This window comes from Paramisgurnus dabryanus, chromosome 20 (assembly GCF_030506205.2).
Source record: "Paramisgurnus dabryanus chromosome 20, PD_genome_1.1, whole genome shotgun sequence".
Classification (NCBI taxonomy): Eukaryota; Metazoa; Chordata; class Actinopteri; order Cypriniformes; family Cobitidae; genus Paramisgurnus; species Paramisgurnus dabryanus.
In genome coordinates, this window is record NC_133356.1 from 14,516,184 (window position 1) to 14,541,936 (window position 25,753).

General features: G+C 36.1%; 3 protein-coding genes across 4 annotated transcripts; 2 read left to right on the forward strand and 1 right to left on the reverse strand.

Annotated features, from left to right (window-relative positions):
• The first annotated feature begins 1,430 nt into the window (after positions 1-1,430).
• Positions 1,431-7,792, forward strand: wnt8b (wingless-type MMTV integration site family, member 8b). The gene is made up of 6 exons (XM_065297523.1): positions 1,431-1,601; positions 2,147-2,180; positions 3,187-3,325; positions 4,012-4,137; positions 5,002-5,144; positions 6,266-7,792. The coding sequence occupies exons 1-6, from the start codon at positions 1,531-1,533 to the stop codon at positions 6,830-6,832; spliced, it is 1,080 nt and encodes a 359-aa protein (XP_065153595.1). The 5' UTR covers positions 1,431-1,530; the 3' UTR covers positions 6,833-7,792.
• A 3,225-nt stretch (positions 7,793-11,017) lies between these two features.
• On the forward strand, positions 11,018-18,802 carry hif1an (hypoxia inducible factor 1 subunit alpha inhibitor). 2 transcript variants are annotated; one of them, XM_065296596.1, is made up of 8 exons: positions 11,018-11,380; positions 12,888-13,138; positions 14,586-14,734; positions 14,968-15,113; positions 15,791-15,897; positions 17,091-17,154; positions 17,254-17,364; positions 17,696-18,802. In XM_065296596.1, the coding sequence occupies exons 1-8, from the start codon at positions 11,228-11,230 to the stop codon at positions 17,750-17,752; spliced, it is 1,038 nt and encodes a 345-aa protein (XP_065152668.1). In that variant the 5' UTR covers positions 11,018-11,227; the 3' UTR covers positions 17,753-18,802. The 2 variants fall into 2 exon arrangements, 1 of the variants encoding a protein (XP_065152668.1); XR_010547017.1 differs by lacking the exon at positions 17,091-17,154.
• A 267-nt stretch (positions 18,803-19,069) lies between these two features.
• On the reverse strand, positions 19,070-22,709 carry cuedc2 (CUE domain containing 2). Its single transcript, XM_065296597.2, has 9 exons — positions 22,559-22,709; positions 21,890-21,963; positions 21,649-21,792; positions 21,432-21,493; positions 21,215-21,339; positions 20,872-21,042; positions 20,698-20,762; positions 20,480-20,540; positions 19,070-20,263 (listed from the first exon to the last, which is right to left on the reverse strand). Exons 2-9 carry the CDS (start codon positions 21,961-21,963, stop codon positions 20,117-20,119), a joined length of 849 nt encoding a protein of 282 aa, XP_065152669.1. The 5' UTR covers positions 22,559-22,709; the 3' UTR covers positions 19,070-20,116.
• Between the last annotated feature and the right edge of the window lie 3,044 nt (positions 22,710-25,753).

Below are 25,753 nucleotides of genomic sequence, written 5' to 3' on the forward strand. Positions count from 1 at the left end.
TTGATTTTAAAACGGTGTCATTAAATGCTGAAATGAAGATTAATAAATGCTGTAAAGTATCATTTATTTTTCGTTAATGTTATGCATTTACATATTAAACACCATTATGGTATAAATGACTTACATTTTTTAAAATAATTTGTTGAATCAGTGATCAGGAGATGTCTGTTATAAATGCGTGTACCGAAACGCATTGTTTTTTGCAACTTATATTCTTTATTATTTGCATAGCCGTGAAGTTATTCCAACTAGCAATTCGTTAGGGCTAATCAGTTTTACTATTTGTATTTAAATTAGACAACTTTACCTTTTATGCAACATACTTAAAATACATGACTAATTTTAAGATATAGTTGCAACCACTGCATTCGGTTTAGCCCAAAATAAGAGCTTTGCGACTTCATGTTGTGTTTGTGTACATTGTATTTATAGTTTTTAGAATTAAACATTTCAAATCCGATTTTCTTGTATGCATAAAACTTTGTACATCATCTTAAATTTAACTATAACATTTTATGGCGCTGTGTCATGAGGTCCTCTTATTTAAATGAAATCAAAGGTATTTTTTCCTAGTTCCACGTGTGTTTTACCAGTCTCAGGGACGTTTTTCATGCATGGGGTAATCCAAAAACATCCCTCTAAAATCTCTCAAATAACTTTCCTAATCCTAATTTGCACACAAGAAGATAGGCGGATGTCAAAGAATCAGATCCTAAAGGTCACGAAGGGTCATCTGAGGACTTAACTGAGAGAGAAAATAAAACAACACTCTTTAAAAATTATGAAGTCCCCCTGAATAAACTGCAAACACAAATCTTATCAATTCGGTTTAATCCTCCTTATCTATGTAAATTCCTGCTGTATTTTACAATCTCTTAATTCGTCCCCGCCCCACATAGTTTCGTGTTAGATTCTCACGTTTTCAGACGTAGGCTGGGAAAAGGTTTTACCTTTAATTGTTTAAGTTACAATTATCTGCTTTAATTTTCTTTTTTGTGCCAGATTTATTCATCCTAAAAAACTATGAATACGCTCGCGAGGCCTGCAACATCCAAAAAAGCATCTTAACACCACAAATAACATTTGTCGTTTGATGCACCAGATAATGCCAGTAATCCTTAAGCGTTATAAGCCACTACTGTATCCAACCCTTTCATGCCGCTCTTGAAATTGAGTTTTAAGGCACAACCTTAGAGATGCCATCCCGATTTCATATTAATTCACTCCAACTGTTAGCACGCAGGGAGCTCTTCCCAGCTATTTGTCCCAGAGGAGCCCAGGGTGCCCTTTTGATCATTTCAATCTCTCTCTGGTACAATAGTTCTGATTGGCTGAACGAGTAAGAAAAGGGAAAATCTTTAATTAAGCACATAATCTCTTGTTGGGATGAGAGGAGCTCCATTTCAGAACCCCCCTGGCTCACACATGAGACCCCCAGCCTCTACATTTTGGATGTAGTTTATATAGAGCTCTTGCAGACTCCTCTGCTTTCCAAGGTGACGAAAAGTCTGCTGCCGGACTTCTCTCAGGATGTTCATGCATTGGGAGGTTTATTATTACTCTTTCATTTTGATGGCGCACATGAGGTCTTGCTGTAGTTGGTAAGTTCAGTTGTTCTTTTGGCGTTTACGCAGATGACTTTGGTGATAACATCGCGGGTTTTTTTCTATTTTCACTTTTTTAATAATAAAAAATCTCTAGCCTATTATGGCTGTCTTTTGCGTTGTATTTTTTTTAACATTTCAGATGATCATCTCATGATAAAGATCCTTTGACTCTTTTTGCACTGGGTGGCATGCTTAAAAATAATTATATTGAACGCATTTCATGTATTTTTAACAGCAAAATTAATTTTTTTTGGGAATATGTAACCCATATGGATAGGTTTTCTGTAATATATAATATGTTAAAAATAATGAATTACTTAATATTTTGTTTTTGGTAATAATAATGTACTAATTCTTTCGAAGCTACTTTGAAAAAAGTTGTAGGTCTAATAGATAAAATGTATTTTTTATGTTTATGATCACCAGTAAGGCATTTCAGCGTGATTTTCTCTTAATCTCAAGTGAAACATATAAAAGTATTGTCTCTGTGTGGCTCAAACACTTTAACACTGATTAAATTAGGCTGATCTATCTTCCAGGTCAGTGAATAATTTCCTGATGACTGGCCCAAAGGTAAGCCAACATCTTTTGATCTTCTTTTCTGACCTTTATCAGCCAGGAGAAACTTCAAAAAGTCTAAATATTTCTCGGATTTAAGTAGTTCATATTTGACATGCATGGGCATGCATGTGATCACAGTGCAAGCAAGTATCAAATGAAAAGATTTTCACAGCACAGGTGCTGTATTTCTTTAGCATGTGTCTTCTATTAGGTATTACTTGCTTCTTGGGGTGGACTGGACCATATAGCTTTCACACACTTGAGCTCATTCACAATGTGAAGTTGTGAGGAGTTTTCACTGAGTGGCCAGGGAAGGGGCCTTTGGTGGGTGGTCATCATTAGCAACCCAGCCGTCCGTGAGAGCACTTGTAGTGCAGTCTCTTCTAAACCACTTGAGACATATTAGATTGTATAAACCACAGTTTCAGCACGCTACATAGACCCTTATTGTTTACAGTTTGTGTTTTGTGAAGAGTCTCTGAAGTTTAACCATGGGGAAACCATTTACACTTATATTTATTGTATTTTCCCATAAAATTAAGTATAATTCTGAAACTTTTACTATATTAATAAAGACTTCTTTTCAGTGTTTTATTTCCATATTAATTTATTTTCCCAATTATTGCAACCATGTATAATGAAAAATGTTTTGTTGCTGTGCTTTTGTGAACACCGTACCTACATTTGTAGTTATACATAGGCAGACGCTTTTTTCCTAAGAGCCTATGCTCATTACAAGTGCTATACACTCTCAGAAGAAAATATACATCAGCTGTCACTGGGGCGGTATACCTTTTCAAAAAGTACATCTTTGTACCTAAAAAGTGCATATTAATACATACTGGTGCTAAATTTTTGTACCTAAATAGTACATTTTAGGACCTTCTGCCCCAGTGACAGCATTTTCAGAGAGTGCACTGTTTCATGGGGCTCAAACCCATGACCTTTTGCACTGCTAATGCTAATGCTCTACCAAATGAATAACATGGAGCTACATTAATAATTATCTGTTTTTCAGGCTTACTTGATCTACTCCAGCAGTGTGGCCGCTGGAGCTCAGAGTGGGATTGAGGAGTGCAAGTATCAGTTTGCATGGGATCGCTGGAACTGTCCAGAGAGGGCTCTTCAGCTCTCCACCCACAGTGGACTGAGAAGTGGTGAGAACTTTGACCTTTGATAGTGAAATCATAATCTATGAATTTGTTTAAATTGCTAATCTCTTAAAATGCACATATTATTAGAATAAAAGTTAGTGAGGGTTTACTTTTTATATAACTCAACGTGTTTAGTGTTTCAAATCCAAGTCGTAACAATCCCAGTTACATCACTTAAAACAAACAATGATTATTTTAAATGCACTCTCAGAAGCCTCTCCCAATGTTGATGTGCATGAAACCACTGCATTCTTGAGTCAATTAAACCTAGTCTGTTAATAGGCAAATAGAAAAGCCACCAAGGGTATATTGTGCACCGGAGTGAGTGAGTGAAATGGACGCCCTCTCAAGTCAAAGGGTGTGGGTCAAAGGTTTGCCTCAGACTCTTTTCATTAGGGATTCCTCAAGTGCCAAAGAGGGACCCGTTGCAGTCCAATGCAAACCTCAGACTGACAATGTATGAGAGTAGACCAATACCACTAGTCTATGTTTGTTGCTGGGGGGAAATTGTGTCAAAATAAGATTTAACATTTTTATTATGCTGCCTGCATATAATTTTCAGGGACAGATCAGGTAGAAATATCTCCTCGATGCCTTTTACGACTTTTAACATTGTAAAAACATGAAGAGTGAAGGTACTTTATAAAGGTACAAGAGCAAATTAATGCCATTCTTACTTGTGTTCACAGCAAACAGAGAGACTGCGTTTTTTCACGCTATCAGCTCTGCTGGGGTTATGTACACCCTCACCAGAAACTGCAGTCTTGGTGACTTTGACAACTGTGGGTGCGATGATACCCGGAACGGCCAACGAGGTGATAAACTGAAGCTCAACAGTAAACTGATAAAAACAAATATAATAGACAGTCAATTAATGTGCTACATATGTAGCTATTTTTTCAAAAGCATATATACAAGTAAAAATTACTGTGTCCCAAGCTGTCACTGGGACAGTACCCTTTAAAAAAGTCCTAATATGTACCATTTGGGTACAGATATGTATACATTTGGTACCAATATGTACCTCAGAAGTACTAATATGAACTTTATGGGGTTTCCCAGACAGGGATTAGACAAGTGCTAGACTAAAATAAATGTAAGAGCTGTCCAAACTGAAAACAACTTGCACTGACATATCTTAAAATACATCAGTGCCCTTTGTTTTGCCTCAAAATGCACACAAGTAATGTTTTTAGTAAGGCATGTTTGTTAAAACTAGTAATACCATGGGTCTGTTGAATGCTGTATTCTGATTGGTTGAGAAATGTTCCATGGGTATGCATTATTTTTCGATAACTGCACACCTAACTTTTAAAATGTCTTAAAAATAGGCACCAGAGCAATGTTTGTGGTATAAGCAGAATAATTGACTCCGGTCCTTTGAATATTTTAAAATAATGCACACTCGCGGTGTAACGGCACTCCGTGACCACCTTGGGTGTGCATTATTTTCTTATAATTCAATGGCCCGTCGTCAATTATTCCTTATTTATATTTCATAATTAAACTAAGTCCTAGTCCTGGTTTAAGCTAATCCATGTCCAGGAAACCGCCCCTACAGTATATGTGCAAAGGTGTACTTTTAGAATGGGTATGTCCCAGTGACAGCATTTTTTGACTACTATTTTCTGGCAGTGTTATTTTGTCTGGTAATAAACATCATTCTTTTGCTGTCGCAGGTGGGCAAGGGTGGCTTTGGGGAGGGTGCAGTGATAACGTGGGATTCGGAGAAGTGATCTCTAAGCAGTTTGTGGACGCGCTGGAAACCGGACAGGATGCGAGAGCGGCCATGAACCTGCACAACAATGAAGTGGGACGCAAGGTACGTCAAGTTATTTTTGCCTTTTAAAAAAGTCTTCAGTCTTCCAGTCCAAATTTCTGTCTCAGCTTTTAGCCTTTAGGAGGACGGTGAATTCAATCATGCTGGTTGGGGTCTTTGCACTTGCGCCATAAAATTCGGGCCGACTGATTGTGGAGTGCCTTCTGAATCATTTTTCAGCGCTTCTAATGATAGCGTACCACCCAAGAGTTTCATTCACTGCCTTATAAGCAAGGTGCCACTCGTTCTTCCAATAGAGTGTGTTGTACTAGAAAGGCCTATTTACAGCCTGTGAATGTCCTTTATGACGGGCCCTTAACTTGAGATTCTTGGGATCAGTGGTGCGAGCTTAATTAGACGACCTAGGGGTCCGCATTTTGCAAAGGTTCTGTATTCTGTTGCTTCCCAAATAAGTGTTTAGTTTTATTCTTGCAATAAGGATCTTACATTTATGTTGGTCTTTGTTGTACTTGAGAAAGCCACGGGGATCACGGCCATGTGGCTGAAGTGCGCTTTGTTTATCCTGCCTGTGCCCCCGTCTGCAGGTTTTGTCAATTGATTGGCACCTGGAGCATCATTGTAACTAAAAAAAAGTGAAAGAATTCTTTTTCACTTCCTCTTCAATGGACTTACCACTGGGTCTGTCCACGACAGAAAACACGTCGACAATGGCTATGCAAAATAAATACACCCCTTTCCTGTGCCGAACAATCTATCTCGATGTGAGACCCTGATTCTGCGGCGAACGCATAGCGAGTGCCTCCCTGAGAAAAGAGGGGTTCCTTTTCAAACGAACAGCTGTTTGTTTTCAGCCGAAGTCAGGAATTATTCTACGCCCACCAGAAAAGAGAAAACCCCAGACTTGAACCTTGAACCGGTTCCTCTTAACTCACAGTTTCCTTCAGCTTTTTCGTTTATTTCTCGATGTATAGCCCTTCTTATTGTATATTTAGTCTGACGAGCTCAATCCTAATTAGAAAGTTCTTAAACATGAACATTTGCCTCTAGAATGCATGAATGAACGACAAATGTGAACCCTCCATTCTGAATGAACCTCTGAATGAAATGTCTCTCTACAGAAGTGCATTGCTAATTCTTTAACACCAGATCCTCTCCCCAATCAGGCAGTAAAAGGAACCATGCAGAGAACGTGCAAGTGCCATGGAGTGTCTGGCAGCTGCACAACTCAGACTTGCTGGCTGCAGTTGCCAGAGTTTCGTGAGGTGGGCAACTATCTAAAGGAGAAATATCACAGAGCTCTGAAGGTGGACCTGCTGCGCGGCGCAGGCAACAGCGCAGCCAGCCGCGGGGCGATCGCGGAGACCTTCAGCTCAATCTCACGTAAAGAGCTGGTGCATTTGGAGGATTCGCCCGACTACTGCTTGGAGAACCGGACCTTAGGCTTGGCAGGTACAGAAGGCCGTGAATGCCTGAGGAAAGGGAAGAACCTGACCAAATGGGAGAAGCGCAGCTGTAAGCGGCTGTGTTTGGATTGTGGTCTGGCCGTAGAGGAGCGCAGGGCTGAGACCGTTTCTAGCTGCAACTGCAAGTTCCATTGGTGCTGTGCCGTGAAATGCGAGCAGTGCCGTAAAACTGTCACAAAGTACTACTGTGTCAAGAGGACCAAGCGAGTCAAGAACGATAGCAGCGCCAGCCGCAGGAAAAGCTATCGGTTAAAGAAAAAGCTCTAGAGTTTTTACTAGTTTTGTTTGTTTCACCCTTAGCTAAAAGAAACCTGTAAAGAATGCTTTAATGGAGGCCTGACATCTCTAGGAGATCTTATACTGTGAGCACATATTCATTTCAATTGCAGACGTGTCTTAAATTGAAAAATGCATGTACAGTAAGATATCACCCCTTATCTTTCAAAATTTTAAGATAGCACTGAACACCACATCAAATTATTTAGGGGCACAAAAGACTTTAAAAAACTCTTCATTTAGATTTTGGACAAACTTAAACTTTTTTTGCTGCCTAAATCTTTAAGTTTAATCAAATTGGCTTAGTTAAAATGTAAACCATTTGAAATTCGATGTTTTAAGTAGTTATAAGTACACTCAAGGTACAAGAAGGTACAAAAGTTGTCACTTCGGGCGGTACCTTTTCAAACATACACTTTTGTACCTAAAAGGTGCATATTGGTACCTCAAAGGTACACAGTGGTACCTTGGAGATTCACACTGGTACCTCAAAGGTACTCATCTGTACCAAAATAGTACATATAGGACCATTTTAAAGGGTACCCTTTTTTTCTTAAAGTGTAGAATTGCACAGGCAATTAGATTAAAACTTTTTACATTTAAGGTAGCAATTTGAACGTGGATGTATTTTATTTTATAATTTATTCGTTGATCATACAAAGGGGGGTTTCAATGCATTATTGGACACAAACATTTCTTTCCTAATGTCTTGTCTGTTAGCATCCTGATGATAGTTTTACCTTGATGCTGTATATGAAATGTAAATAAGAGAAAGCACTTTGTATATTGTTAATTTATTGCACAGATACTATAGTGCTGTTTTTCTATATTAGTTTTTTTTTGTGTTGCTTTTTCCACCTTACTTTCATAATTAAAGATATGTAACCTTTCTTTTAATAGTTGTATTACTCAATGCATCTGAATTTATTGCTGTTTCTGTAGTAAAATATCCTGTGCTTATTTATATTTTGGAAATAAATGTGCTTCACACTGATGACGGAAAAATCCAAAAACCAACAAGGAGAATTTGTAGATCAATGCACAAGATTTTTGGGTTATGTCTATTGAGTAGCTAAATTAAAACTAATCAAATATGGAAGACCAACAGCTTAAATCATTTGCCATACCATTGGTCAGATCTAATTATTTCTTTGTCTTTAGCACATATACTCTTTTTCTTTTTGTATTCTTCAGCCTGGTGTCACATAACCCTGGGGCAGAGAAACAATGGAAGACAGCATTTAATTATAGTCTTCCTTCCTTCACGCCTCTCTCAATTTCTTCTTCACAAATGCCTCCTTTTCTGTCGGAGTAATCCTCAAAGCACTCCCAATGCTTTTGCGCTTGGATGTTTCTTTACTGTTTAAGGCTAGTTTAATTAACTTTGTTGAGACAGAGGGAAAACATGAACCAAGTCGCCCCACAAATCATCCAGCGTCTAATTTTGTATGCTAATCTCCTTTTTCATGCCGCCATCTCGGGAGAAAAAAAAAATGTTGGGAAAACTTCATGTAGCCTGTATTGGGCTTCCTGTGGATGTTTTATTCCAGGCCCACCTATTTGGCTCTTTTCAGTCTTCTAGGGCCTTCCTTTGCTCGATTTAACAATGAATGGCGAGCTAATCAGCTCCCTCGGAAATGCACTGCTACTGAGGACGCTAATCCCCCTCTCCTCCTCCTTCAATGGCCTGTCGCCTTCAAAAGGACTTTGGGAAAAGGCTTTGCATGGATTCACACTGTTTGCTGAATAGAAGTTAGTTCAAGTATTGTACCCAAACAAGTAGGGTTTATAAACAAATACTTGCCAGCTACCGTCCCATCTGCAGAAGTGCCAACACTACAGTATAACACTGACAAAAACGTGGCCCTTAGAAAGCTGACTAAAAAAACTAATTAAAACTCTTGATATCTGGATCTGATGTGTAGTCTCTTCGCGGATGTTCCAGTAAAGCATCTCATTGACATCTTATTTACAAAATCAAGATCAAAATAAAAAACTCCCATTGATACCTCAATAATCATGTGAGTTTAGGTCAGTTCCTCCTGGTTAACGCCACAGGTTAGTGGGTAAGGGCAACTCTGCCTTAGGTGTTACACATTTAGTTCATAATGAAACAAATAAAATAAAACAAATTACGTTCCTACACTCTAAGAATAAAGGTGCAAAAAGGTTATGGGGTGGTATCAAAAAGTACACTTTTATACCTAAAAGGTGGATACCCCAAAGGTATATTGGTACCTTAATGGTAAATACTGCTACCTCAAAGGTACACGTATGTACCAAAATGGTACATAATAGGTGATAACTTTGAACCTTTTATTTCTGAGAGGTTAGTGCTATGTGATAAAACAAATGTATTTTAGACCCTTTGAAATCTATATACATTTTAAAAATCATATACATTTTTACAAATAAATGTGCTATAAAAGTTTTTTTTTTTACAGCAATGCTGTAGAATAATGTTTGGTTTCCCAAATAACCATTTCTTTCCTTACGGTTAATAGCCTAATGAACCTTTTGTGAAACAGAAAGTTTCTTTATTCAGTGAATGTGAAAATGTATACATATCACACAAATCATATACAAAAATATCATATATCTTTGACAAAAAATAATAAATCAAGAAATTAAGACATGGTGAAATAATTAAAACCCTATTTATTAAGGATTTAAACTTACAGTTAGACTTCCCGTTTGTGTGTTCTAATGAAACCAGGGTCAGGTTAGCCTTGCCATGGATTATTTGCAGTTGGGCATCATTTTGAGGTGGTTGAAAGTGTGACACACTGGAAAAGAACAAGAAAAGAGAAAAAACTAAAACAACAAGAACAACAACAACAACAACCAATAAACATTACAAAAATGCAGAATAATAAAGTTGAGCATTGTTCAGATCCCTCAGCACCACAGAAGAGATTGGAAAATTACATTTAATTGTTCTGAGAAACCTTGACTAAAAGGATTTGTGACTTAAGACATCTGGGGGAACAACACCAAGAGGTGACTAGGTCAGCATGGGTGTGAGTATAGTGGTGGGTGGGAAAACGATTTATCTTCTTCCTTTGACATTCCCTAGTTTGCACAACAGTTGGTTTATGTAAGCTTCAGGTTAAAAGATGCATGCCATCACAACTTGACTAACTCCAATCAAGTACATCATGTACATTTAATGCAAATTTAAGAATTACATCATTCATAATACTAATAATTTGCTTCGTATTGCCAAAATGGTGAGGTTTTTAAACAAACAAAAAAATCCCTAAAAGAGACCGTGCCAGGGGTTGCAGATCAGGTCATCATGAATTTTAACAAACAGGTGCGACTTTAGACACAGTGGGATGCAGAGCAATAGCTCCATCTGGTGGTAAAATTATTAATCCCATCATAAATTCACTTGTCAACTAAAGTATTAGACAAGTTTATTGGCGCCCTCTGGAGGTGGCCTATATATATATTTTTACATATAGGCTCAGAGGAAAATGAAGGATAAAGCACACTGTTGGAATCTTGTGACACACTTTAAAGAATAAAAAACAATTAATACAAAAACAAATTGGTGATTGCTAAATTTAATACCATAATATCCGCAAAAACCTGCTTTTGTGTAAATGGCCAGTAGGAAGACACGATCAGTAATAGATAAGAGATTAATTATACATTAACTGGCCTACGTTTTAAATTATATTTCACCACTCTGGAGCATACCTGGGTTATGTTTGTTTAAGAGTGTTGCAGGGGTTTTGCATGGCGCCTAGCAACGTCATGGGTTTAATTCCAGAGGAGCCCATGATTTAATCAAATGCGTAAGATATTACCCTTACCCTTTTTAAAACCAAAAAAACGATAGTTACTGTAGTAAATCCATGGTTACAACAAAATAACTATGGTTTTGTAAACATCTTTATCTGTCTCCTGGCGAGATTTTGATCACTAAATATGTACATGGTCAGCACTTTAGGTCACAGCTGGGGGGTTTTATTCTGGGGTTCATCTGGACTGCCGAAAATTGTATTTTAATTCCCACCAAAATACCATATTAAATTTTTTGTTACAGCAATAAAACTAATATACACAAAATGTGAAATAATACAAATGCAATAGTTATTTGTGTGTTGTATGGTCGCTTTATTTGTGAACAGTAGAATCTAATGCGGACTTTTATTTTGAAACGACTCACTTCCGGTAGGTGTTGTGAAAACATAAGCAGAAAGCTTTCGCTTCACTTGTGTGACTGTGTCTGTTCGTCATTCAGTAGCGTTTGTGTGGATGAGTTGTTTGAATCTCCTGCATATTGCTACTCTTTAGGCCTTGCGATCTTAGATCGCTCGACTTTATTGCGTCGTAGTAGTTTCCGCGCAAAATAATCGTCTGGCGCACTCACAGGACATGGCAGAGACCGATGGAGCTGGTGCCTCCTTCGCGGAACTACGCGACCCAGGCTGGGATGAATCGCAGCTAAGGCCGTATACTTTTCCAACAAGACAGATATTGCGACTCTCGCATACGGATCCACGCGCCGAGATGCTAATAAATAACGAGGTATTTTGGCAGATTTATCTTGGGTTTTGTTATTGTTCTACAGACGGTCGATCTAAAGAACAACTGGTTGGGCTCATCCAATGCAAGGTGTTACTATTATTCGCGAAAGGGAAGATTAACTCAAACTTAAATAAATGCATCGATTTAACATCAAAAACATTTAGTAACGTTAACGTTACTGAAATCTTTCATGGGTTTGCCAGACAACGGCAAGTCTGTTTTGACGTGGCTAATCTGATCTCTTTTGGTCCTGTTAGTTTGTAGTTATATTAATAGTTATTCTACACTAACTATATGTCATGTTGGGCTTTACTTTCAGCAAGTTGGTAAACGGGCCATGTAACGTTACCACACGTAATATCCGCATGATATTTAACTTGCACAAGGTGTGAAAGTGAAACTGTACAGTATGCCAGTAGATGTAATACACTGTAAATACTTTTAATATTGAGTATATTAGAGTTAAAATGTATTAGTCATATATACATATATACATACTACATATAAATACAACACTGTTGTTTATATACGGGGACGTTGGTAAGTTATAGCAAAGACATTTCTTTAATAAAAGGACATAATCATAACAGTACACATCTCATGGCATGTAAAGGGACCCTGCATTAAATAGAAAGTAAAAAATAGAATTGCAATATCTTTTATAAAAAGCAGTATGGTCTTTAGTTATACAAGACTGTGGCATTGGTTTATAATGAGAACACAGTCAAAGCACACTGTTCAAGTTGTGTTGACGGCTGCCTCATTGGTGTAAACAATTCAAGCGCGCCTTTTGTACACACCCAGTTCATACAATTTAAAATGCATTTATAATAAATGGGTAAATTACTAATAAACAATTTATATGTAAAAAAAAAAACTCTTTGGAATATCTTTGCATATTCGATTTTTAATTATTGTGTTTCCAAGCAACGCCTCTAACGTTTGTGTTTGAACGAGACTTGGTACACAATCAGTATACCAATTATAATAGTTTGAAAACAAATGTTTATTTAGAGTAGTTTAAAATAAAATAATAATTTTTTGGTTGTTACCATGCATGATGCTTAGGTTAGCATGCTGTGCTGCTGTAGCTGCAGCGGAGGGCGCGAGCAGTCTGGTCGCGCGCATGCTGGAACTGAGTACGTTCCTCTAGTCACGTAGCACTTGTCATTTTTTTTTCACGGTGCAGCAGCATCAGTATTATTATTATGTTAAATAAACGATGAGTTTGGCGTTTTCGCGACAGCATTCCGCAAGTTCTGTGTATTGACAATGTATCTAAGATCATTAAAATATTCACCTTAAGACATGCAGTAAACTTGAAGGTGACCATGAAGACAGAATGACAGGGAAACAAATGTCCCACCCAAATGTAGTTAGAAAAAGTTAAACATTAAGCAATCTGTTAAATACACCCCTAAGCTGACATTTTAAATGTTAAGTTGTGTGCAAATGATCTTTTTATTAGAAGATTTTAATAGTTTGGATGCACTATTTTCTTTCTCAGGAACCTGTTGTGTTAACAGACACCAACTTGGTGCACCCAGCCCTAAAATGGGACATACCCTACTTGCAAGAGAACATTGGAAATGGAGACTTCTCTGTTTACACAGCAAATAATCACAAATTCTTATATTATGACGAGAAGAAACTGTCGAACTTTGAGGACTTTGTACCCAAATCTCGTCGAATAGAAATGAAATTTTCAGAGTTTGTAGACAGGATACACCAGGCAGAAGAGCAAGGTGGAAATGAAAGGTATTTCAACATGTTTTGCCTTATTACATGTCCAGTATTGTCTTTGTAATACATTTTATCCTTTAACAATCCTCTTGTAGCTCTTATTTATTTATCATCCTAAATATGGTGTCAAACAAATCAAAGTGACCCTTTAGTTTTTATTCTTTCACAGATAAAAATACATCCAGTAGCCTGTAATTGTACACTTGTCCAGAATTAAAATTAAGCTTGAGCATAAGGTTTTGAACCGTTTATATTGACAGTTGTATGATGTGGTGGATAAGTGTTGAGATGCATGAAATCCAATCCAGGAAATGAAATTACTCGGCTACATGACTAAGCATTTAGTTCTGCCAATGGGTATCCTGGTCACATCTCTGACCTTTCGCTATGTTACTTTGCTGACTTTACTCCCTATACCATTTTCAATCATCCTGTTTTTGGCTCTTCACCCTTTGTTTTCATTAGACTTTACTAAATAAATCAAAAAAGAGGAATATCTAGAGAAATCAGTTCTCTATAATCTTGATCATTTTTGAGAGTACAATTGGAGCTTTTAAAGCACCAAATGATTTAAAGGATTAGTCAATTTTCTTAAAAATCCAGATAATTTACTCACCACCATGTCATGTTAATGTTAATGTCTTTCTTTGTTCAGTCGAGAAGATTTTTTTTTAAGGAAAACATTTCAGGATCTCACTTTAATGGACCCCAACACTTAACTCAACACTTAACAGTTTTTTTCAACTGAGTTTCAAAGGACTCTAAATGATCCTAAATGAGGCATAAGGGTCTTCTCTAGTGAAACGATTTACATATAAATAAAAATATGCACTTTTAAACCACAACTTCTCGTCTATCTCCGGCCTGTGACGTGCCAGTGCGACTTCACGTAACTGCGTAGTGACGTAGAAAGGTCACGTGTTACATATATGAAACACACATTTGCGGACCATTTTAAAACGATAAACTGACACAAAGACATGAATTATTATCATTCGACATACAACAACGTCGGAACGGTTCTCTTTCTCCACACTTGTAAACACTGGGCGTAGTTTCGCATACATCATCCGTGACCTCTTGACATGATGACGAATTGCGTGAGGATGCGCTGGCGCATCACAGGACTGGCGATCGATGAGAAGTTGTGGTTTAAAAGTGCATATTTTTATTTTTATTGTCAGAAATGACAATCTTTTCGCTAGATAAGACCCTTATGCCTCATTTGGGATCGTTTAGAGTCCTTTGAAATGCTATTGAAAAAAACTGTTAAGTGTTAAGTGTTGGGGTCCATTAAAATGAGAAAAATCCTGGAATGTTTTCCTTAAAAAAGAAAAGACATCAACATTTTGGATGACATGGTGGTGAGTAAAATATCTGAATTTTTTAAGAAAGTGGACTAATCCTTTAAAATATCATTTTAAAGTTGAAAATTGACTTTGTCCATTTGTATTATTTGCAGATTGTATTTGCAGCAAACTCTGAATGATACAGTAGGCCGAAAAATAGTGGTGGACTTCCTTGGATTCAATTGGAACTGGATTAACAAACAGCAAGCTAAACGAAACTGGGGACCGCTTACCTCAAATTTGCTACTCATAGGAATGGAAGGTACAGATGCAGTGCACTTTATTTCAGATTTATATTATTACCATCAAACCTCAATTATAATTGTCAAAACAAATTCACAGCCAAAATGTGTCTTGAGTTTTAAATGGATTTTCTCTTGAATATTCTCTGGTTGTTTTTTAGTTGTCTGTCTTTGGTTTTAAGCTGATAAATTGGCAGTGCAGTACTTGTCATCTAATTTTTTTTGTTTGTTTATCCTCTGAAAATGTCACAAGGCAATGTGACACCAGCACACTATGATGAGCAGCAGAATTTCTTTGCACAAATTAAAGGACATAAAAGATGTATCCTCTTTCCTCCTGATCAGTTTGATTGCCTTTATCCCTACCCTGTTCATCATCCATGTGACAGACAGTCTCAGGTATTTTATGTTTGATAGCATCTGAGATCAGTGGTTGTCAAAGTGCTTAACTTGACATTAAAAGTTGCATTTTTAATGATTTATTTTTAATTTCTAGTTGTGTTTACAATATTAGTACAGCTCTATGTGTCTATGGCTCTCATACATGGCTCAGTTTCTACTTTGGGAATGAATGTTGCAATTTAATGTTTTATGAAGGTTCATTATTGTCTAAAATATTTGCATGTGCAGAGTTAAATTCACAAAAATGTAAATCATGTCAAATCAACATCAAATAAACATTTGCATTTACAGAGTAAGATTAGCAAAACTGTACAACAGTTTGCATAAGTATAAACCGTGGGAAAGTATTCACCGTCATAGCTGTCGGTAGCTTGGCCATACTGTGGTTTGGCCATCCACAAATTTAGTGGAACGGAAAGGGTCTGTAGGAACTGAGATGCTTGATATGAGGCACGTTTAAACACTGGATCCGGGACTTAGTTTTGAGCATAGTTTCAATCATGTGATAGATCATGTTATCTAACTGAGGATCATGGGTAATGCGTTGTGGCCAGAAAGTGTCACCTAAAAAGTTTGAGAACCACTGATCTTAACTGATTTTTAATACTTAAACTTTTCAAGACATAATATATTTCACAGTGATTTCAACAAGCTATATGTTTTTGCTGTCATAGGTTGACTTCGAAAATCCAGATTATGATAAGTTTCCTAATTTCAAAAATACCATTGGATATGAGGCTGTTGTCGGACCAGGTGATGTTCTCTACATCCCAATGTATTGGTAAGAAATGCTTTTAAATATTCATAAAAGTATGTGACCTGCGCATACAGTATGCCCATACTTTTCTAATGATGAAATTTGCATCACACGTACTGTACATGGACCCTCGCGTATGTGTAAAAACAAGACTATACTTCTAGCTTAAAATGCTTCACAGCCACCACTTGTTCTCTGATCACAAATATGGAACCGTCTACTCTGGTGGCAGATTTTCCAGTCACAAATATGTGACCATATGGCTCCAAACAAGCCTCTGTTATAAATATTAAAATGCTCAGTGGCATAATGATAGAAATGGTTCCCGTGGTAATACTGATGGAATATTACATGGCTGGAAAATACTTTGAGCCAATCAGATTCGAGAACCAAATAAACGGTTATATAATACTTCAATATAGACAGAGAACTATAAGCTATTTATTTGTAATTCACATAAAGTATGTTAACTCTGAGACCCCAACTTTTAAAGTAACTCACAATTACTGTAGTTTGCTGACACTAGTGGTGCAGACTCAGAGATGACATACAATAACGCTTTTATTTTTGTGCATTAAATAAATTGAGGGGCTCTGGTTGATCCTACCTGTACCTGCATAATTCTTAATAGACATTCTATAGATAGACAATTTTTTTTATATATCAATAAGGTGTATTAGGCACAGTTTTAAAAATCTCCCATTGAAGTCTAGACCTGAAATGACCCAGCTGGTGTTGGCCCCTTTTTCAGTGGAGTATGTCATTTAGCAGGCCTATATGGGCTGCTGACTTGGTTTCAAGCCTGTAAGAGCGACTCAGCCATGACGGCTTCGTCTTCCAACTCCTTGCTCCCTCCAGTCACTGGAGTGCAAAATGATGCCAACCAGCTGTGTAATTCTACAGTCCATACTGTTTCCGTTGCCTGTCTGAGTGTGAACATCTTCCCCCTTTTGAAACCTAGACTTCATTTGCATTAGAGGAAATATTTCTTTTTTAAGTTTCTCAAATCAATTTCATACACATCCAATCTAATCTGACACATGGGTGATGTTAGGAGTATATGAGCACCATGCATATGGTTTACTCAAGGGGAAGTTTCCTGCAGGTGCGGCCGTATATATGGGTAAAATATCAGGGCATTTAAAATCTAGAGGAAGTCTTTAGGTGTAGGGTTTTATGCCGAGAAATAAGTGTTTTTGCTCTTTCACTTGGTTAAGGTGGCATCACATCGAGTCACTGTTAAATGGAGGAGTAACCATCACGGTGAACTTTTGGTACAAGGTATGGATTAGCAAAGCCATCTCAGTAATACTGTGTCTTGTGTGTATTGTAAATATTGCCTAAACTGTCAACTAATATTGCACACTATATAATTATAAGGGGGCACCAACTCCAAAAAGGATAGAGTACCCATTGAGAGCTCATCAGAAGGTGGCCATTATGAGGAACATAGAGAAGATGTTGGGAGAGGCCTTGGGGGACCCACATGAGGTAGAGAGAAATGGAACAGTCAATCAAATTCATCTCCATTTTTAGTTCTTAGATATGAATAATGCATTAAGGAATTCCCTGTGTATTTTGACCTTGACAATAACCTAATTACAATTATATCTGTGGTTAACCTGTTTAAACGAGATTAAAATTGTGTGTGCTTTAATTTGACAAAGCAAAAACTATTTTTTTAAAATCTTTTATTATATTGGCCATCGTTTATAATAAACTAAGATTTCAATTCTTAATTCAGTCTAGTTAGTATGTTGTTATAATTGAACATTGAGACAAAATAATAAATTTTATATTAATTATGCTGTGTTTTCAACAGGTTGGTCCATTGTTGAACATGATGATAAAGGGCAGATATGATCATGGACTGAGCTGAATTCTTTAGTGTCCTGCTAGGATGGTCTGTTTATTTGTATGTGTGAATATGATAATATGCTTGACCGTACAGTCAGACTGTTGAAATGGCAATATTTTGGCATTTTGTCCCATTATCACATTAGTTCTGTGTTGGTGTAAGGAGAATACCACTAAAATCTTTATTTGATCTGTTTTTAATAAGAGACCTTATTCATATGTGTGAGACATTACATACTAACAGTTCTATAGCATTACCAGAAAGCACTTTTACACCACACAGAGCGCCTGTTTGTCATTTTTTTTGTCCCATGTTGGGACAAAGGTGCCATATAACATAATTAGACTCCCTTGGTTTCGAGTCTGCAGGAATGCCTTGAGCATATCCTACTGTATATTTAGCTTAAAACTTACCATCATTCATTCATATTGAACAGTTTTAAACTGTTAATGGTATCTTTTGAGAAGCAGTAATGTCTGTGCTTGTTTCTGTTAGGATAAAGGTAATGCAGAACGCAATGGTAGGCCAATTTTTAAACGTAAGGAATTTTTTAACCCTTTCATACCTGACTCGCTGTGTTCAATTTGTGATCTTTTTTTCTTTTCTATGTGTATATTAAGGCAAATGTTTTAGTTTCTTTGTGTTAAATGCTTCAATGTACACGGTACCTCTCGAGTCAGAAATTTAATTCCGAACAAACTACACTTGCCAAGTCTGTGTTACTGTCTGTTATTTCAAAATAGTAAAAGATAATTATTTTGAATTGAACTTATAGAATTATTATAATTTTATGATATTTGATGCATTTTTAAATGTGTGCTAGAAAGCTAAACAAGCAACACACTGGAATTCAACATGCTGTGTGCCAAAATCACCCTCCATGCATGTTGCAATCATACCTGTGCTAATGTTTTTGGCATTAGTTTAAGTTGGGGTCAGTTAAACTGGCTTGACATTGTTTTAGAATATCGAAGTGTTCAATTGGTCTTTCTTAAGATTGTAGTTATCTACCAGGTCCTTTCATTCAAGAAACAAAAATGTCACATTAATAAATCATAGCACACACTGGCATTCTGGGAATGTTTGTTTTAAGTACTAAATTTTAAATAATTAAAAAATTGCAATCCTTAACAATGATACAGGAAGGAAAAGATTGACATACAAAGGTAATACTAAACATTGCATGTGGGTTTTTGTCTAAAAGAATAAACTCAAGTAATGTACTGATTCACTCATGCTTTGAAATACGGTGTAAGATTGAAAGAAAACTAAACCTGTTGTTTTAAAATCTTCCTGCGTGATTTATGCAATTCTTAGCGGCTTCTCACAGTTACACTGATTTTTAAAGATTCTGCTTGTACTCCTTAAATTAAAAAACAAAAGGCCTTCATGTTCATGACTTTGTGTCTTCAGATATGTATAGTTAATTATCCTAACACAATCTTATTATAAAACTATTCGTGTCAAAATACACAGAACTGAGAAAAGACTGTATTTGTAAAACATCCAATTTTTACTAGTTACTTTGAGAAACAATGTTAATATATTTGAATCCAATCACTTCACTTTAGTTTTAGGGCTGCGGTGGTTTTGGAAACATCTGGTGATGTTGACAGCTCACGCTACACAAAACACAACCGGGTAAACAGTACATCAAATGGCAACAATCTTCAAATACTAGTGTAATATGAATATAACTGTTAATCGTGAACACAAGCATTCATTTCTAAAACTATGTATAGCCAGCTAAATACACAATACAGTGAAACTTAATGAAATATTCACTCAAAGGTTAATCTATCCAAAGTTATCCAGTGTATATTTGCCATCAGATGAGTCCTGAATTAACACACCTTGTTTGTGAACTGCAACACGAATCCACTGTCACAGACCCATCAATTCCTTAATATTTGTATGAACATATATTTTATATTTCTGCATATGAAAATAAAAACAGCATGATAAATTGGTTGATTTTAAAACAAAACAACCACTTCACTGCATGTTTCAATGACACATTATGATGTTTCAAACAAGGTTTGACTTTACGGAGGCCAACAGCCAAATGAGGTGTAAACACCCCAATGTTCTTCAATATAGCTTTATGTTTAGTAAAGATTAAAAAAATAAATACATTAACTCATAAGGGTTTGAAAAGAAACTGCTGTGAGTTTCACTGAAAACAAGGCAAAACCAATCCAACTCCTTCAAATATTAAGGAAACAAAAACTTGAGCACCACAACAAATCCAATGGACACCCATTTTGACCAAGGTACACTTAAATAAAAACCAAACTATTTGTTTCCAGTCATAGATCATTCGACGGGACACAAATATCAAAAACAAAAGATAATCAGAATGGTCCATGAACAAGATGATTGTCATCAATGAAAACGATATTTGCGTGCTGGTTTGAGACTAACGTAGGTCTTCTTCATATCTTCACCTTCTTCTTTCTTGACTAGATGGTAGCGTTCTCCTTTTGTGGTGACCACTTGACTTCCATGGTAGCGCACTAATTTTTTAGGGGCCTGCAAGTAACCAAGCACAGCATATGAATTAGTATCTAATATATTTAACAATGATAAGCAATGCAATCATGTATTTCTTTAAATTGGTTCTTTGATACCCTCAAAAATCCATATGGATTTGCTACAGAAAAATGCATGAGACACGGATGCATGGCACAAGATTGATTAAAAAAGAAAAAAAAAATCAATAGAAAAAAAATGAGACCAAAAACTTACATCTTTTGGAGTAACTGGCCTGTGTACTTTTTTATCTTCTTCACTATCAACATGCATGTACCTGTGGGGGATTAAAAACATCAAAAACATTTATTAGACAAACATATTATATTTCATTTTAAGTGGAAAATTTTTTTTTTTTGCTTTCGATATAACTATTGTAGCTGACATAAGTTGGTCAACCAGAAACAAATGAAGGTAACTTTAACAATACTTACTTTTCTAAAATACTTGCTTTAAGTTTCTGATCAACTTCAGCAGATACAGTCTTCCCTTCGTTTACCTAAAAATATAAAATGTAAAAGGCATTCACACACAAACGACAAAATTCCTTCATAACGTAACATGTTTTTCTAAGGCAAAACGTACAGTATCTAGTAAAGTCAACTCACATTGAGTGAAGGTGGACACATCAGCTGAACATCTCCTTCAATAATAAGACGAACAGCCTCCTCCATATCTCCTTTTGCAATCGACAATGCACTTCTGGCCTCAGTCACACTGCACTTAGGAAACATCTCAAGAAGATGCTGCTCCTGGTTATCCCACACAGATTCAGTCACCTGAACACACATCACCAGATCAGATGACTCATTTGTATACTCTTGACCTTTATCCAAGTATAAGCAAGTAAAATCAATTATATTAAGCATCAGATATCTAATCAGTGTCTTTAAGACATGAACCTTAATTTGCTCTTCAAAAAAAAATACAGATGAATGTGTTTAAAAAGACCTCAGCTGTGGCTCCCTCTGCTTGTGATGTGACACTGTGAGGCTTTGCTCCTGAGTGTTTGTTGGTGATGGCCGAGCTTTCTGATAAGTGAAATTTAATCTCTTCGGTTTTCATCTCTCCAGTATCTTTCACACAGAAATATCACAATTGTGTTAAAACATCCAGTAATACAAGATTTTTTTAGCAACATTGTACACTTATGAGAGGTGAAAATTACCTGTGTCCCGTGCTGAAGCCAACTTTGATGCCAGACTAAACATCATCTCACAAACTTTGACACTGTAAGCAAGATTGTCTCATCAGTGGAATATGCTATAAGCTAAGCATATATTTTTTTCCAAAACAGTACATTAAAAATAACAATTTTAACACATTTTTGTTAATCATTTTAGTACAATTAAAGTTGCAAATAATGTATTTGCTATCGACATTACCTGTCAATATCAGAAAAACCAGGGATGTAGGCTTCCAGCATTTCAACAAACACCTCTACATCGAAGTTTTCCTCCACACTTTCTTGGGATCCCAAATCTTCCAGCACCCCGGTGATGTATGACAAAAGCACATCATCAAGAGTACTAACGAGGATACAAATTTGGAAGGTAATTGACAGATTTGGTCAGAACTTAAAAACAAACTTTATTTAAACGCATGCGTGCGTTCGTTCACACGCACCTGAGGTCTGCTTGAGGTATATAGGACTGAATGAACTCGTGTAGTGCATCGTGAATGATTTTCTGGATGTCCATCTTATCAGCAATTAGACAAAAAAGAAGGAAGAGGAGACAGAGAAGCAAATAACAACTTGTTTACAAGCTGATTCTGTTTTGCTACCAAGTAAGTAACGATTTGTGCATAGAAACAAACATACACACACTGACGATTTAGAGAGTTAGCAACGTTGACTTGAATCAAAACGTTACAATCGATTCTTATTTTCTCACGCAAGATCATTCGAAATTCGACAAACACGAGTCTTGAGTCTTTAATGCAATGTATTTTATTCATTCAGCACAAGCATTGAATTGATGTACGTTAAGTACATTTCTTTAAAACGTGCTGGAAAACAAATAAGTTACTTTTACACGCCTGCAGCGGTAACATTTGCACGCGACATAACGTTACACAACTGGTTTTGCTAGCTGGCTTTTTGAACATTATTAAGTTAAACATTTACTCTTAGTATTAACAAAATGAATACAGGTCGCAAATCACATGCATTCAAATGCTGTGAACACATTTGACAGCGATATCACGGTTTGTTTACTTCGGCTCAGCGCGGTAGCTATGGCTAACTAGCATCATCCATAATCTGCGCATGGGGCTTTATGAGTTTTATCTTACCTTTTCGATAAAATTGCAAACCTGGAATGATAGCAATAAAAAAAATCTAAAATCTTAGTCTTAAGTTGGTTAGATGCCACCAAAGCTTAAAATGTATAGCTAATTCATTAGCGCTGCGCGCGTTCGCTGAGGTTTAAAACCAATTACGTCATATCCGCTTTAATGTAAACACACCCTCGTGTCATTGTTGTGATTGCTATTGCAGTCTTTCGTAAACACTTTTTATGCTATCTGTTCGCTATTATAACAGTAGATGGGCAGACAGACGGGCAGATAGATTTAACATATGTGACTTTACTTGCAAATGCACAAAGTAGTGTGGTATAACTGGAAGTGTGCTTTGCATTGCTTTGTGCATACAGTATGACGTCATTGTTATCCATGATATATATGCTCTATTCTTTCACAATGAATAAGGGCTACCATGGCACATTTTTTTATAGATAAGCAATAGCAACTACTGTAGTTTGTGTTTTGTTGATGTTTTCTAATGCCCTCACATACATCATCATTTGTTAGACCACATACAAGAGGTGAATAGTGCTCCAGTGGTTTCTGGCGGTTCAGTGTTATTACACAAGTGTATGCTGTCACGCCTACTGATTACAAATTGGTTTCATAGATGTTTAGCGCTGCATAATTAATGCTCATCACACGAGCGCGCGCTTGTGTGAGTTTTATACAGCTGCACTGTTTTATTTGTTAGTGCGGGAAATGCAGTACACGAGGCTGATAATGAGTAGCTATAGGACAAAGATGGCTCATCTTGGCTGGACTCTACTTAACCCTCTTGGATCAGTGACATGTGGAATTCTCTCACAAATTGAATGCATAAATGAAACTAACATATTCAGTACACAAAACTTACAGTAGCCTATATTATTAGACTTAAAATAAGAGTTGGCAAAAATGTAGCCTACTACATAAATGTTACCTTTTTTGCAAGTCTATTTATTTAGCATTTTTCATTTTAGTTGAATTTTATGGAACAGAGTAAAATGTCATTGTGCCAAAGTTTAAGGTCATTAAGTACACTGAAATACAGTTGTGCTGTTTGTGTTAGAGTAAACAAGCCAAGCTGTAGCCCATGTTGCTTCCACAAAGCAAGTTTCATATTTAGGTCCTTTTAATTTTCTAGTATTTATTTGGTATTAATTTTAAGCTAGTTACCCCTTTTCTGTTTAAATATTTATCCAGTTTTTTATGCAGCTTTAGTGATAACACTCCTCAGTAACAAGCATTGTGCCATTATTGTATATCATGTTCTATATAGCTGAGCCAATTCTACTTTTTTAAAATTCCACATGCAAAACCATTACAAAATTATTAAATAGTAATAAATTATTTAAAACATATGATCATTTATTCACATTACTCTACTAAGACATTCGTGTGATTTTGGACTTTTGACTCCCTACCATATAATTACTGAGATAATATAGACTTTCACACTGTGACAACTAGCCCCAGTCGCCTCTATCATTTTTCTTTTTCAAAATACCTTATCTGATATTTATCTAAAGTAAATGTGTTTTTAAGGCCACATAACCTAGTGTTTTAACCTTTAAAATTCAATACTGTTTCTTATTAAATATCATTATTATTACATATTTGATATTTGTACATTCTATGTTAAGTTTGCCAGTTTGCCTTGTTTTATTGGTTTCGTGATTCTGTGCATGGCTTATGATTTGGTGGGCTTCGCAGTCTAAACGCAAGGTGGCGTCATCGAGTCACGCTAAGTGATACAGTGCTGATTGTAAATCGAAATATTGAAGCACTTCATAATGGCTAAAGGTGACCCATGATAAAATATTAGACCTACTACGAAACAAGACCTGCACGTAGAGTTTATGGGGTTTTGCTGCAATAACTTGCTAGTTATTAGGCCTATGCCTATATCAAATACATAGCCCATTAAAGAGATAGTTCACCCAAAAATGAAATTGTTGTTATCATTTACTCAGCCTCATGTTGTGCTAAACCTGTATGAGTTACTTTATTCTGTTGAACACTAAAGAAGGTATTTTGATAATTGATGGTACGCACACAGTAGACTGTGCCTATTGACTTCCATAGTAGCAATAACAAATACTATGAAAGTCATTGGGTACTGTCTACTACTGTGTGCTTACCATCATTTATCAAAATCCCTTCTTTTGTGATCAACAGAATATAGAAACTCATACAAGTTTAGAGCAACATGAGGATGAGTAAATATGAACAATTTTTTATTTTGGGTAAACTATTCATTTAAAAAAAAACAATCAAACTCAAAAGAAACAGTAATAATTTTATATTATTATTCTCGTAATATAAAATGTATTTAGTAAAATTGTATACACAACAGTATTTCACAGTTTAGCAAGTGACGTTATCAGTGAATATGATTTTTGGTGTTGGAGGCAATATTATAGTTTGTTGTGTGACTCATATTGCTTTTAATTCTCTTTTTTTTATCATTGACACAAGAGAACTGTTTTCCAGTTGAAGGCATGATGTGTCCCATCTGCCATTGTGGCAAAACCCTTGTGCCTAAGGTGGGCCACAGAGATTACTGTACTGAATCAGCAGGGGCTATCTCGTCAAGCACATCCCTTAACAGTGCAGAACTTTAACATAGTCCTATTAAATCCAAAGTGCAATGCACTTAAATATGTTGTGACACTACATTACCATCTCTGATGTTTGTTAAACACACACTATTGTTGCTCTGCGCACTCAGAAACCAGATGTGAAATTAACAGCCTAACTATATCATAAAAATCATTTTTATACATTGTCTCTGTAAAGTTAAAACTTTTATGAACGTTCCTCTATTTTTGTACACTGTAAATGCCCTTTACTTATATAATTTGGTCGCTTGTATGCAAAAGAATCATATGAGGTGTGTTTTAAGTGTTGTGACTTTAAGTATATTTATTTTAAAGTAGACTAAAAACTTTGTTACAATTTTTAGGGTGTTTGATAACCTAACTAGTATTATTTTGTATATTTTTGTATTTGATAGCATTTCAGTATAAATCTATTAACGTCGGTTTAAATCTAGCTTTTATGCATTCCAAAAAATAGATAAAATAATAATTATAAAATAATTACGTAATTAATTTTTCAATGTCTTTTATAAGGAAATAACTATATGATTATAACATTTTGCATAAAAAATATTAAAAAGTAATTAATGAGATTTCACTC